Here is a 14,979-nt window from a genome sequence, read left to right as displayed (position 1 = left end):
CGATCTAGGATTATTATCCGTAAGATTATAATTTGGTAGGTAACCCGAATTTGTGGTTGGCGCAGTAATCGGAGGAATATAAATCGGTACACAATCGTTAATTACGTTCTGCTCCTCAATGGCCCTTGAATATCCAATGGCACGTGGGATCCCACTTCCACGCTTCGTGGGTAGCACAGGCCTTTATTTCATAACATCTAATTGGAAACCCCATTCGCAACGTTGTATTCCTCTGACATGTCGAACATGGGAGTATCATAAGTGGTTGTTTATTGAGATTAATTTCTTTGGCGAAGTCGTCTGTACCAAACCACATGAACAGTCACCCTTGGTCTCTCTACGTCGCTGACAAAAGTTGTGTGAATTCATAGGAAATGTTGTGTTGTTGATACACCTAGAACTATATTAGAAGTCTGAATAACGCAGTCACCGATGTAGACTATATTTCTTTAATTACCGATATTTGTGTCATAAGTTGTAAATGTGTAGTAGTGGAAAAAGTAGCCGCGTGCACTATTACACAACTCCAACGCTTGGTTTTTCGTTTGCCACGTTGCCGTTTCAGGCATCCAATGAGGAGACGTTGGCGTCTGTCGTCACAACAGCAGATGCCTACCGTGTCCGGCATTGCGAACCGTGACAGCGGGCGGATCTCATAAATTATGGCACACTGTGTATCGGATTCCAGTCACGCAGACCAGCAATCTGTTATGGCTCTAGCAGATTTCTGATCTACCGGATAACGCTGCCCGTCTTTATGAATACAACGCAGTACTTCTCTCTGTTTGTTTTTCATTATCTCGGTTAAGTTCGGGCGTTGGGTCCGCAGCTGAATAAACTTCATTATGTAGTTCTTTCGAGATATTATTTATTTACTCCTCTCGTACAGCATCACCAGTTTCTAAATTCTCAATTTCATTTTCAGATACTCAAACCACTTTTTTATATTAATCTTCTGAATGGTTTGATGCACCCAGTCCAGATTTTCTCTGCTGTGACAACTTCTGCATTTCGGAGTAGCACTCACACTGAGCATCCAAGATCATTTGTTCGATATACTATTTGGTTTCTGTCACCCTTTACAGTTTTTACTTTCTGTTACCAAGGAAACTAGTCCCTGACGACATACGACGTACCCTATAACATCTTAACTAAGGTAACCATTAGTCACGTTTTTGTTAGGGCACTCACGATTTTTATATCTCTGTCCCGAATTTTTTGAGAGGTGGTTTCCGACATCAGTTTGTCCCAGATTCAACAATTATGAAAAGATTTATCCCGAATTAGATATTTCTTTGCATATTTATTTCATTACACCAGTAATTTTATTTTACTTAATGGGTTAAATGCCATGTAAGTTTACAGGACACTTACTTCATCTTCTACTTGAGATAGAGTTGTTGAATAACTGGTTCTGGAGTGGGATTCGAGCTCGGATCTTCCCATTCGCAGGATCTGATTCCTTCGTGACGATATATCTGTTCGTTCTCCACAAGGCCCCACACGTAAGGTGCGACTCTGGGTTAGAATACTAGAGCTTGAGAAACATGTCTTTTCAGTGTGTAGCATAAGCGCGTCTAACTGCTACGGGAAAATAGTTCTGATTTTTAACGTCTCTCCAGTTGTTAACAGCAGTAAAGATATGTGACGATTTCGGCTCCCAAGAAGACACAGAATTTCTCATCACATCATTTGAAGTTCAAAAGTGCCACTCCTACGTACTGGTGAAAAAGAAATCGACAGTTAACTTGTGTTCGTGAGTATTCGAAGGCATTGTGTAAGGATTCCGATCCCCAGTCAGCACTGAACTCTTGATGACGTTAGCCCTAATTTAAACATGCGCACATCGCATTGGTAGCTGCAGAACAAATGCCGATAGGTACTGCGTTCGAATCCCGGGAAGGTAGGAATTATTCATTTGTCTCGTCATTTAGAACATCTCGCTACTGCTGAGAAAATTCAGTACCTGTCATTCGACTATGTATAGTTAACAATCCGATTAGGTGCTGCGTTCGATCCCTCGTCTGGTGGTGGTGGTGGTGGTGGTGGTGGTGGTTAGTGTTTAACGTCCCGTCGACAACGAGGTCATTAGAGACGGAGCGCAAGCTCAGGTTAGGAAAGGATTGGAAAGGAAATCGGCCGTGCCCTTTCAAAGGAACCATCCCGGCATTTGCCTGAAACGATTTAGGGAAATCACGGAAAACCTAAATCAGGATGGCTGGAGACGAGATTGAACCGTCGTCCTCCCGAATGCGAGTCCAGTTTGCTAACCACTGCGCCACCTCGCTCGGTCCCTCGTCTGGAACAAAACCTTACGTCACGTCATTTCTAATTCGTTACTTGAGAATGAGACCACGTCCAACATCTTTCACGGCTAATTAAAGCAACGATAGTTGTTTCATAGGAGTCCCAATCCAGGACAAGGAGTTCGACATGTAATGTGACGTTCATGTTCACTAACTGGGACTAGCTAAATATGAGGTATATCACGTATATCTATGCCTAGTCAACAATGAAAATAAGTCGTGTGTCCGAGCTTCGGTCAGGTACGACAATTCTGCTTAGTTGCACTGCTATTGGTGCTGCGTCTTAATCCCGATCCAGAACAGGACGAACTAGTTTGTTCTGCAGCGGAATTAAAACCCACAACTCACTTCTCATGAGTAACGTAGATTTCTAACATCACTTTGTGTGAGCTGACAACAGCGATAGTTGAGTTCGGAACTGCACACCTAAATCCACCTGCATCTTGAATGCAATGAAATTACTTGTGATGGTAATGCCAAGCCACTTGACTGTGTTAGCTATGGTTTTTCTAACTTGGTAGTTTATTACCAAGCTTATAAAAAACCATTCGCCAAGAGCTAGACGGTTAATAGGTCTACGGATAAACTTTTAGAGAGAGAATACTTCGAATTTTTATTCAGACATTCCTGAAAAATGTCTTGTTCGCAAATGAATTTAATTTTGAATGGGGATTATGGAATGATTTACGCGGCGGGGCTATGGGCATTACTTATCTCAAATAATGTTGAGAGCGGTAACATTTTAGAAACGTCATTTATTGCACAAATTTGAATTTACAAGAGTTAATGAGTATCTCATATCTAATAAGGTGTTTACTGATATTTGTGGTGTCATGGTATTTGTTCATAACAGGAGTTATCGCTATACAGAGCATTGTTTTGAAGTGGTCATTTGTAGTAACCATTTTGTATAGTCAGACGACTGTATTGAAAAGGGATTAGACGACCTGCAGTAAAGCTACGTTATGCGGGCTGCCTGCATATCTGGCGGAACAAACTTCAGGCACTTCGGATACATTTGAGCATGTTGGTACGTCTGGAGCACAGCATTATTGTACGAAAGTAAATCATAGACTGTAAGAAATCCGAAAGTTAGGAGAATCGAAACGTTTGAGATTTGATGGAACGAAAGGATGCTGAAATATGAGTGGATTGATAAGAAAAGTGTAGGTGCCTTCCAAAATCGGTAAGAAAAGGCATATGTGGGAAGTATTAACTAGAAAAGTGACAGCATGTTCAGGTATGTGTTAAAGTTACCACATAAATAAATAAAGGTAAGAGATACAAAATATCACATCAATTTGTTGAAAAAAGTGTATTAAGTAATACTTTATTAGTACCTTCTAACAAAAGGAGTGCGAGCATACTATTTGTATTTATCTCTGTTGTGAATTTTCTTCAGCATGGCTGCATTCTTCAACAGCGTATGAAAAAAATTCTACACAAGTTTCACGGTAATTCACTCTAGGCACTAACATTGCTATCGTAGATATGACGTTATGGCTGTGCTGGATTGTACCATAAGTGAACACACTCTCAGTTGCAATTGAACTGTCTTCCCACCCACATAATGACTCAGATTTAAAGAATGACTTTCAAGTTGTACAACACGCTGCTACGCAGACTGCTTATTTTTGTGGTCGTTTGTTAAGTAGAAATGTATGTGTATAATTTTCCAGTAACGGTTACGTGTGCTCATGCTAGAATTTGAAAAGAAGCACCGAAAACGATTGTGTCGTACGAGGATTTAAAGCCAGACTCGCACCGTACGTGGAGTCCTTGAGGAGTTTGGAATCTTTAGCAAATGACGAATAGCTGGAACTGTATCGTCACTAAGAGGTCAAATCACGCGAATGGGAAAATCAGAGTTCGAAACCTAGTCCAGAACCACTATTTTCAACAAATCTAGCTCAAATAAAAGATGAAATAAGTGTGTTGTGGCCTTACATGACGTGTGGTCCATTAACTAAAATAAAATTACTAGTGTAATTGAGGTACTGGTGACAGACTTCCGGCCTGCCACTCTCCGGCCTCTGTCGTGGGTCAGCTTAACCTCTAGTCGGTAGCGAAGGGATATCACGTTTAAAGAGAATATCGAACCACGGTGCAGTCGTACGTCCTTCACTTTACGGAACCCGGGGCCAATGAGATATCTACATCTACACACGTAATCCGTAAGCCACCATACGGTGCATGATGGAGAGTAACACGTACCACTGCTAATCATATCCTATCCTGTTCCCTACGAGCTCTAATTTCCCTTGGCTTATCTTCGTCGTTCTTTTGTGAAGTATAGGTCAGCGGTAGTAGAGTCGTTCTGCAGTCGGCCTCAAAAGCCGTTTCTCTAAATTTCCTCAATAGTGCCTCGCGAAAGGATCATCGTCTTCCCTCTAGCGATTCCTATTTGAGTTCACAAAGGATCTCTGAAATACCCGCGAGATTATCGAATCTGCTGATAACAAAAATAGCAGCGGGCCTTTGAATTACTTCGATGTCTTCCCCAAAGTTGACCTACTGGATATCCCAAACACTCGAGCAGCACTCAAGAATGTTTCGCACCTGCCTTCCATACGTCACTCCCCTCACAGATGACGATGAAAATGAGGACAGGGGCCTTTTGTCGTGAGTCACAGCACGCGACACTATAGGCCTTACGAGTTCCAGCGATCGTCTCCAGCGGGGAGTGATTTACTATTTCAGACGAGTTGCATAATTCGTAACTATACTTTTAAACACATGGAAGCTCTCAGTAACACATAGCAGTGTTAAAACCTTTAATGGGTACACTTTCATTGACATATTGATTTCGTATGGGATCCATACATAGCCGAGTGCTTGCGTTATATGTAGGACAAGGCAACTGTGATGATTTCGTCAGTCATACGACCATACCGCTGCCTGAGAGATCGATCCAACGGATGCGATGCTCTTGATAAACGGAACCGAAGAACGGCTGTGTTAGCCAAAGAGTACACAGCCAGTAGCAGTACTTATGCTCGCCGCGAGGCGCCGCTAGGCCACCTCATGTGTAGCAGGAGTGTAGTGCAGTTGGGCCAGACTACAGTTCGTAGCCGCGCTCAGTGGTCAGCCAGCGCCGATGTTAGTCAGTCAACGTCCGCAGCTCAGTCATTGCTGCCATCAAGTCTTCGTAGCCCAGTTGTAAAGTTCCGTAATAGTACTGCAGTAAAGTCAACAGTATTAAGTTGGCAGTTATAAACAATTCTAAGTTCTGTCAGCAAGTTAGTCTTCAAATTCACCGGATTCGACATTCAAGATTACGAGAGATTAATTCGTCACTGCAAGATCTGTGACTTGTAAATTATGTCAGTCTACAGACGCTTAGTCTAGTCGCGTCTTCTATAAGTGTCAACCAACAGATCATGAACTACAACAAAGTTAAGTAATAAATACTTCCTTATTTTGTACTCTTGCTAATTGTGTTTTCCTGTTGTAGCTACCAAACAGTCTTGGCATAGTACAACTCAAGTTTACACCTCCTTGGCTACCTCATATTTGCTACCTCATATTTGCTACCTCATGTTGATGGACTTGGTTATGGTGGAAGATCGAGAGTCATCAGTCACGAGGTCGTTGCGGGGCCTGTATTTCTAGTGGGCCTTACGGAATCACAGGTGAATAGGATAATCACACGTGAATAGAAATTGTTTCTGCCTATTAAAGCTGTCATCTGAAGTGACCCTTAGGTATGCCAAGCTAGCATCAATCCATCAGAACCAAACTCCAAATTTGGAAGAATCATGATTTGGTCCTCACGCAGGTGTGCTGCACTTCATGAGAATTCCGACACACTGATTCTCTGGGTGATTTGTAGCCTGTTCAATATTTTTATTTCCTTGTTATGTCGAAATGCCATTAACTAGCTGCCTTGGTTACTCATTACGTACGTTCGACTTGGTTTTGTAATCAGGGAAATAAAATCGCATAACAGCGATCCACACAAACTTCCAACGATGTAAGACAAGTAAGTTTCCGCAAGAAGTGTTGGCATTCACTTGAGCTACTCTGCTGCACCACCTGTTCGAGGTAAACGTCACGCAGTTCAAAAGAAAAGCTGAGTTACTGAACCCCATTTTCCAGCAGATTAATAAACAGTACGAATCTGTTCGAAGCTCATATACAGTGTATTTCTTTTTCTGCCCCGCCAGCAATAGAAAAACGCCAGAAACGTTTTCACGAAAGAGCTCGTAGCTGCCTCTCCTGATGACAATTTCTGCTCGACGGGTCTGCAGCCGCCTGACGCTATTTAGCGTCAGCCCATGTGATCGAAACACATTGCGCCTTGAACCTATGACCTACCTAGGAAGTTTTCTGCATTCACTTTGCCAAACATAAGGTTATTGAATACTGTAGTTTGAACTTCAGCTTAAAATACTATCAGTAAATTGAGTGTACAACGTTGTAATCAGAACTCACGCAGCATATGACGTGGGGAATGTTAAGTACGAAATCTACTATATCGGGCAAAATTTTCCCGGAGAAAGGAGGTAGGTGAATAAATTCGTAAATGTTTTGTTTCGCATGTTGGTACGCAGGTTGCTATAAGTCCATTTATCTATTGTTATTTCTTATTTCTGGTTCTATTATTATTCTTGAGATGACATCTTGCACGTTGCATATTTTTGACGGTGGCGTTGTTTATAGGTTATAAAACGGAACATTAAACGGAAAAAATTAACATTTGTGACATTTTGTTCTCTTTGAATCGAACAGAGGGGTGAAGGAAGTGGAAGAAGCTCAGACGTTTGTGCCTTGTATGGTGCAAGTGCTATCGATGAAATCGCATCAGAAAATAGTTCTGTCGCATCATGTGAGATAGTTTTGACATGAATTTATGGTCACATTCAGGACGCCCAGCGGCGGTAGATGTCTTAAATAAGAGATAAAAAGCTGATCTCCTGTGATGCTGGCCGCTACAACCGACGCAGCCTCGGCTTTACGGCGCCACTGAGTTGTCTCAGACCCAGCGAGCAACTATTGCAGTCTGTGCTCCCTCATTGTGCTGCTAGTGATGTCTAAAACATATAACCCACAACAAAAAGTCGAAATTAGTTGTAGTTTCTGCGTAGAATGACCCCCGTTGATTAAAATCACTCGTTTGATAGGCGACATACCATAAGTGAAAATCGTCCAAAATATTTAATTCAGATACTGAGAAAATGCCAATTGAATTTAGCAGGACAACTCTTTGCCACTTCAGAAAGTAATGCGATTATCACAGGATTGGCAGACATATTCTACAATGTTGTCAAGTCCCAATCAGCCTCGCAGCAGGAAGGAATACGTTTCCACGGCCGATGTGGTTCTTGACCGGGCTAGCAATCCACGAGCAAAGCTTGCGCTTCAAAGACTTGGCGGAAACAGCCGTCAAATTGACAGATGTCAGAAGTACGACGGCTGTAACGAAAACTGTATAAACCACCTGAAACACCATTAATTAAGAGCAGTGGAAAGTAATTAGACATTCCTCCTTCTCAAAGCTGTGAATATCTAATTTTGTTTTATTCTCTAGGTTATCAGAAATTTTACATGACAATTGTTGGGGATAGTTGTTGGAACTAACGTTAAAAGTATGTACGAATATAATTTAGCGCTCATTCTAATTATACCTCAATGACAGTAAGTCTATAAATAAAAATAAATTTAAAAAGAAGCGTTTACTCACAGCGACTCACAGCACCATCTGGGAATATGAATTTGACCAAATAGATGGGGAGATAGTGCTGGAATGGGCGGAGACTACCCAGCTGCTTCTGATCATTGAAGCAAAACCACGAAGATTCTTTAGCAGCACACGTGGTCAACCTGATTTTAACTAGGATTTAATTTCTGCCATTGAAAGAATCGTTCGACAGTAGGTGAACGGTGTCAACACTTTTACAGCCAACAAAGAACATAGCTCCACCGCACTGTAGCTATCCGTAACAATACACCTTACGCTTACACTTTTCTACACACGATTTAATATCTTCGAAGCAGACAGTCGCCTCATTTTGAGGGCGATAAACAAGAGCAACAGACTATCACACCTTCGTACACCTCATACCTTACCACTACTCCGCACACCCCAATCCCCATAGTAGATATAAATTATGATTCCACACAAGTCTTGTTGTCTTTCCGTAATCAAAATTAGCTTAGTAATTCCCTATATATGTCAAATATATGCCTTACGAAACTGTTATATCTCCAGAAAAAAAATTACCATGTCCCGCGTCCCTCTCTTCTACCCTCGACAATTGACTCCTCTGTCCCGCGTGTCCAAAACATCCCCAGAATTTCTTTACGATCTATTCACTGTCGCCAATCAGCGTTGTAGGTACAATTTTATTGACATAGCGTATCACCTGTGAACCTTTTCTCCGTAAAATCACTACTCTACAAAGTAACTTCTTTTCAGCGAATATCAAAATAGTTCACTTGACGTCACGGGCAGCTTTCCCACCAAACAGGAAATATATACTTATAGATATGGCGTATGTTCTTTCGGACATGTCAGAAAGAACAGACACCATATCCATATAAGTATAAAGTACTGGCGATACCGGCCATGACCCTCTTCTTCTGTGCGGATGCACGCATAATCCCCGAACTCTTACGGGACTTGGAAGAATGTCTTCCACGAGTAATGAGTGTGTTGGGGTGGGACACTACGAGTGTAGTGTGTGGACATAAAATGTGAGAATGTGAGTCTCGCGGGAGGCGTGCGCGAGATAGTCCCTGCAGTCGCACTATCATCTGTGCCCTCGGTGGCTCAGATGGCTAGAGCGTCCGCCACGTAAGCAGTAGATACCGGGTTCGAGTCCTGGTCGGGGCACACATTTTCACCTATCCCCGTTGATGTATATCAACGCCCGTGCGCAGATGACGGTATTAATATAATTGTAATTAAGCAGGGAATAGGTGACAAAAACAGCCTCTCGTCACTAAAGGCTGTATACAAATGGATGCATCCAACTTGCGTATACCCAGTTCCTAACTCTTTTAATTCGTTTAAGCTCTCACACTTCGTTCCGTTGTCAGGAGAAACCAGTTTTCAACTATTAATAATAAACTGATCGTGAAGAATTCCTCCTCCAATAGACGATAACGTGATGCAGTACGCCTGTCTTGCAGAGTCTGCCACTGGAGTTGGTTGACCATCTCTGTGAAAAATGTGCTGCTATTCTTTCGATCTTCTCTATTCCCTCGATCAGTGATATCTGATGTGGATCCCATAAAGACGAGCAATATTCAAATACTGATCGAACCAGTGTTTTGTAAGCTTCTTCCTTGGTTGGTTGACTACATTTGCTAAGGATTTTTCCGATGGATATCAATATAGCATCTGCCTTACTTGCGATGGATTTTATGTGCTGCCATTTCAAATTTCTACGCACGCTTTACACCTAGTCCCAGATATTTTATGGAAGAAAATACATCCAGTGATTGTTCAATAAACAGTATCCGAAATGTGTTAGATTTCTGTTGAGGGTCAACTGCAACTCTCTGCCCCAAATGTCGATCTTCTGCAGGCCTTTTGCATTTCGCTACATTTTTCTAGCGCCGCTACTCCTCCGTATGAAACAGAAACATCCGCGAGAAACCTCATGGAACTTCTGACATTATCTACTAGGTCATATATTTACATTGTGAAAAGTAATGGTCATATAACACGGCCTTAGTGCACGCCCGAAGCTACTTTCACGCCTGAATACTTCTTTCCGTTCAGAATGATATGGTGTGCTCTGTTTGCTTGGAACTCTTCATTCTAATCACACAGTTGGAGTGATATTCCGTACTTTCGTATTTTGTTCATCAGGAGGCAGTAGAGAACTGTACCGAATCTCTTATGGAAGTTAAGGAACAAGGTATCTACACTCCTGGAAATTGAAATAAGAACACCGTGAATTCATTGTCCCAGGAAGGGGAAACTTTATTGACACATTCCTGGGGTCAGATACATCACATGATCACACTGACAGAACCACAGGCACATAGACACAGGCAACAGAGCATGCACAATGTCGGCACTAGTACAGTGTATATCCACCTTTCGCAGCAATGCAGGCTGCTATTCTCCCATGGAGACGATCGTAGAGATGCTGGATGTAGTCCTGTGGAACGGCTTGCCATGCCATTTCCACCTGGCGCCTCAGTTGGACCAGCGTTCGTGCTGGACGTGCAGACCGCGTGAGACGACGCTTCATCCAGTCCCAAACATGCTCAATGGGGGACAGATCCGGAGATCTTGCTGGCCAGGGTAGTTGACTTACACCTTCTAGAGCACGTTGGGTGGCACGGGATACATGCGGACGTGCATTGTCCTGTTGGAACAGCAAGTTCCCTTGCCGGTCTAGGAATGGTAGAACGATGGGTTCGATGACGGTTTGGATGTACCGTGCACTATTCAGTGTCCCCTCGACGATCACCAGTGGTGTACGGCCAGTGTAGGAGATCGCTCCCCACACCATGATGCCGGGTGTTGGCCCTGTGTGCCTCGGTCGTATGCAGTCCTGATTGTGGCGCTCACCTGCACGGCGCCAAACACGCATACGACCATCATTGGCACCAAGGCAGAAGCGACTCTCATCGCTGAAGACGACACGTCTCCATTCGACCCTCCATTCACGCCTGTCGCGACACCACTGGAGGCGGGCTGCACGATGTTGGGGCGTGAGCGGAAGACGGCCTAACGGTGTGCGGGACCGTAGCCCAGCTTCATGGAGACGGTTGCGAATGGTCCTCGCCGATACCCCAGGAGCAACAGTGTCCCTAATTTGCTGGGAAATGGCGGTGCGGTCCCCTACGGCACTGCGTAGGATCCTACGGTCTTGGCGTACATCCGTGCGTCGCTGCGGTCCGGTCCCAGGTCGACGGGCACGTGCACCTTCCGCCGACCACTGGCGACAACATCGATGTACTGTGGAGACCTCACGCCCCACGTGTTGAGCAATTCGGCGGTACGTCCACCCGGCCTCCCGCATGCCCACTATACGCCCTCGCTCAAAGTCCGTCAACTGCACATACGGTTCACGTCCACGCTGTCGCGGCATGCTACCAGTGTTAAAGACTGCGATGGAGCTCCGTATGCCACGGCAAACTGGCTGACACTGACGGCGGCGGTGCACAAATGCTGCGCAGCTAGCGCCATTCGACGGCCAACACCGCGGATCCTGGTGTGTCCGCTGTGCCGTGCGTGTGATCATTGCTTGTACAGCCCTCTCGCAGTGTCCGGAGCAAGTATGGTGGGTCTGACACACCGGTGTCAATGTGTTCTTTTTTCCATTTCCAGGAGTGTAGATGTAAATATGAAATAGTTATGTATTAGAACCTTAAAGGCTTCCATTAAACGCAAAACTAATGTTTCTGGAGTAAATATGAGACTTATTTTACAGATGGGCTAAATGTAAAGTTCTGCAATGTCAAAAGATGAAACAGTAAACAATTCAGTATTTTTTTTATTGCCAATAATACTCCTTATTTTCACTTAACGGCGCACTATATTTATGATTTTATAATATAGTAACGTCTGAATAATTTATCAAAGAGCGTCTATTATAAGAAACACAAGTCCTCACAGCCACATAAAAACGCACACCGAGCGTAAATATTTGACGCGGGCACACTGTTCATTGAGCTTGTTTAGCGAGTCTCACTGGCAGCGACATGGCTGCAGCCAGCTCTGCTGGGAAGTTCACCACGCTGCCGCTATCCGGCGTGTAGGTGGAGGAGCACACCTGGCCGCGCAGGTCACGTGGTTGCCATGGCAACGCTGGTGGCAGCCAGTAGCAGCAACAGCGCCTCCCACGGGGCCACGGCGCCAGAGCCTCCAACCGGAGGCAGCGAGTTGTCCAGATCACGCATGCGCCCCTCGCGCCGCTGCGCGGCACCTTCCGCCTCCAGTGAGTTGTCCAGGTCCAGCATGGGCTGTGGCGGCCGCGCGCCAGCCTCCCCCAGGCCGTACGGAGACTGCTCCGCCGTGCGCAGGTAGAACGAGCCGAACGTCCTGCGGGCATATGGTGCTGATGCTAAAAGTGCTGTACATTTGCCTTACTACATGCACTTACCTAGCTGTTAGGTGGGAACAAGTGTGAGTGGAAGAATAATAAGTCGCAATATGTGAGGATTCAATAATATTGACAAACACACAATACTCCCATCCTCCCCGACCATCAAATATTTCGTAGACTTCATCCTTCCCAAGGTGTAGATGACAGAAAATTATTTACCGATATCCATTCTGCCTTGCTTACCTTCTCTCAGATGAATCCTAGTTCCACTCCTCTTCAAATAACTAGAATATTGTAACGTGTCCTAAATATCCCACATATTTGCGTCTCAATACCTAACGACGTATTACAAATCCAAATTCAGGAAACAATTGGTTCAATTGTCTCTAAGCACTATGGGACTTAACATCTGAGGTCATCAGTCACTAGACTTAGAACTACTTAAACCTAACTAACATAAGGACATCACACAATCAATGCCCGAGGCAGGATTCGAACCTGCGACGTTAGCAGCGCGGTTCCGAACTGAAGCGCCTAGAACCGCTCGGCTACAGCCGCTGGTAGGAATCACCGAGCAAAATAGCTGGATTCGCATTCTGGAAGGCTATGGATCATTCAATTTTTTTTTCTGTGGTTTCCAGCCGGCCGCTGTGGCCGAGCGGTTCTAGGCGCTTTAGTCCGGAACCGCGCTGCTGCTACGGTCGCAGGTCCGAATCCTGCCTCGGGCATGGATGTGTGTGATGTCCTTAGGTTAGTTAATTTTAAGTAGTTCTAAGTCTAGGGGACTGATGACCTCAGGTCCATAGTGCTCAGAGCCATTTGAACCATTTTGTGGTTTACATTATGTCGATTAAGGCGACCACCAAGGAGGTTCCAATCAAAAGGATAGAGCTGATTTTTGTCTATGCTGGTTTTGCCCACACGAACTGCTGCTCTATCTCTGACGTTCAAGTCGTGGAGGGGAGGTTCTGCCATCTTATTCTTTGCTTCCGTTCCTGGAGCATTATGGCCTATTTGTTGGATAGCGACTACGCGATAGCATTGAACAAATGTCTCACCTACTGTTTTCTCATTTCTTATTGCAGAGTTACTTTCATTATTCTGAGGAAATTAAACCGCTGTTAATGTAAGGGGCAATCAGAAAGCTTCCGTTTGAGAGCATGTATGCAACGTAGCGCGACGTCGATACTGTTTTATAAGCACCGCTACGTATAGAAATGATAAGTGTGGCATTCGCGACTGTACGATGTGCGTTCGGTAAATGCGGAAACGTGAACTAAGGCGACGTTATTACCGAATGCAACCAAACAGGACCAACGTGCTGTTATTCTTTTCCTGGCTGGCAAAGGACAAACACAATGGACGTCCATCGGAAAATAAATAATGTGTATAGGACAACATTTCTGTTGACAACCACTGTTGCGGAATTGTACACCAAGGGGTTCTGCTGTTTCGTGATAACGGACGTACCCATATCACAAAGAAGATACGCTAACTCAATTGGAGACACTCGAGCACGTACCCTGTAGTTCTGATCTCTCCACATACGATTGTGTCCTCATCGGTATCAAGAAAGACCTTGAACGTTCGAAGATTCCTGTCGGACTAGGATGTGCAGCAGGCAGTTACGGACTTTTTCACGCAGCAGGACGCTATGTTTTACCAAACGCGTATCTTCAAGCTTGTCCGTTGCTGGGATGATTGCCTCAATGCTGATGGCGATTTTGCCTGGCTGTCACACCGATTTTGAACGGTACGGCCTTCCAACAGAATTCTTTTGATCGTTCTTTATAATAATAAGAAATAAAATTTTACACCCAAGTCTGATTCAAAAAGATCAGCCTACCTCTAAGTTCACGAGATAAGACTATTTATATGTTAAAGTATTTCTTGATCAAATTACAATAGTAATCACAGCAAAGAGCTCCGGAATTGATATAGCTCAGACACACGAAACGTTACTTAGAGAAGGCATGATTTCGGTAACGCACTTGTCGGAAATGATTAGGCTATTCGGTGCATGGAAAAAAGCTTCTTTACAGACTATTCTACAGTGTTCTTGCCGCATGTAGACCTTCCGTGGCACGGAAAGCTCGCGGAACCACTCTGTGGCAGGAAAACCCCAGCGTGATGCCAATATATCGGAATAGCGCAGACGTCATAAAGTAGTTCTGTAAATTTGCAAACCTTTAAGGTTTCAGAGAACTTTCTACTTGTTGCGTTCTTCAGTCCGAAGACTGGTTTGATACAACTCTCCACGCTACCCTATCCTGTGCAAGTCTCCGAATAACAACTGCAACTATAGCCTAAGTCCATTTGATCCAACTTTCTGTATTCAGCTCTTGGTCTCCCTCTACAATTACTCCCTCAACCCCACGCCCTCTCCACCCAAAGACACCTCCTGGCAATACTGAAGTGATGATTCTTTGATGTCTCAGAATGTGTCCCACAAACCGATTTCATCACAAATTTCATCTCAACTCTAGTCAGTATTTCCTGATTAGTTTCATTATCTACCCATCTAATCTTCATCAATCTGTTGTAGCACCACATTTCAACAGCTTTTTTTTTTCTACTTGTCCAAACTTCTTGTCGTCCACGTTTCACTTACACACAAGGCTAGACTTCAAGCAAATATATTTTCGGTATTAACAAATTTATGT

General features: G+C 44.1%; 1 protein-coding gene across 1 annotated transcript in view; it reads right to left on the bottom strand.

Moving 5' to 3' along the window:
* Positions 1-11,774: 11,774 nt before the first annotated feature.
* LOC126252401 (phospholipase A1-like) overlaps positions 11,775-14,979 on the bottom strand; it is a 440,511-nt gene continuing 437,306 nt past the window's right edge. Inside the window, exon 7 of the mRNA XM_049953291.1 lies at positions 11,775-12,312. Coding sequence (XP_049809248.1) covers positions 12,057-12,312 — 256 coding nt within the window. The 3' untranslated portion in view covers positions 11,775-12,056. The remainder of the gene's footprint in view (positions 12,313-14,979) is intronic.

Source organism: Schistocerca nitens, chromosome 4, assembly GCF_023898315.1.
Source record: "Schistocerca nitens isolate TAMUIC-IGC-003100 chromosome 4, iqSchNite1.1, whole genome shotgun sequence".
NCBI classification, from domain to species: Eukaryota; Metazoa; Arthropoda; class Insecta; order Orthoptera; family Acrididae; genus Schistocerca; species Schistocerca nitens.
The sequence above is the reverse complement of the archived record's forward strand: the minus strand, read 5'-3'. Positions and strand labels throughout refer to the sequence as shown.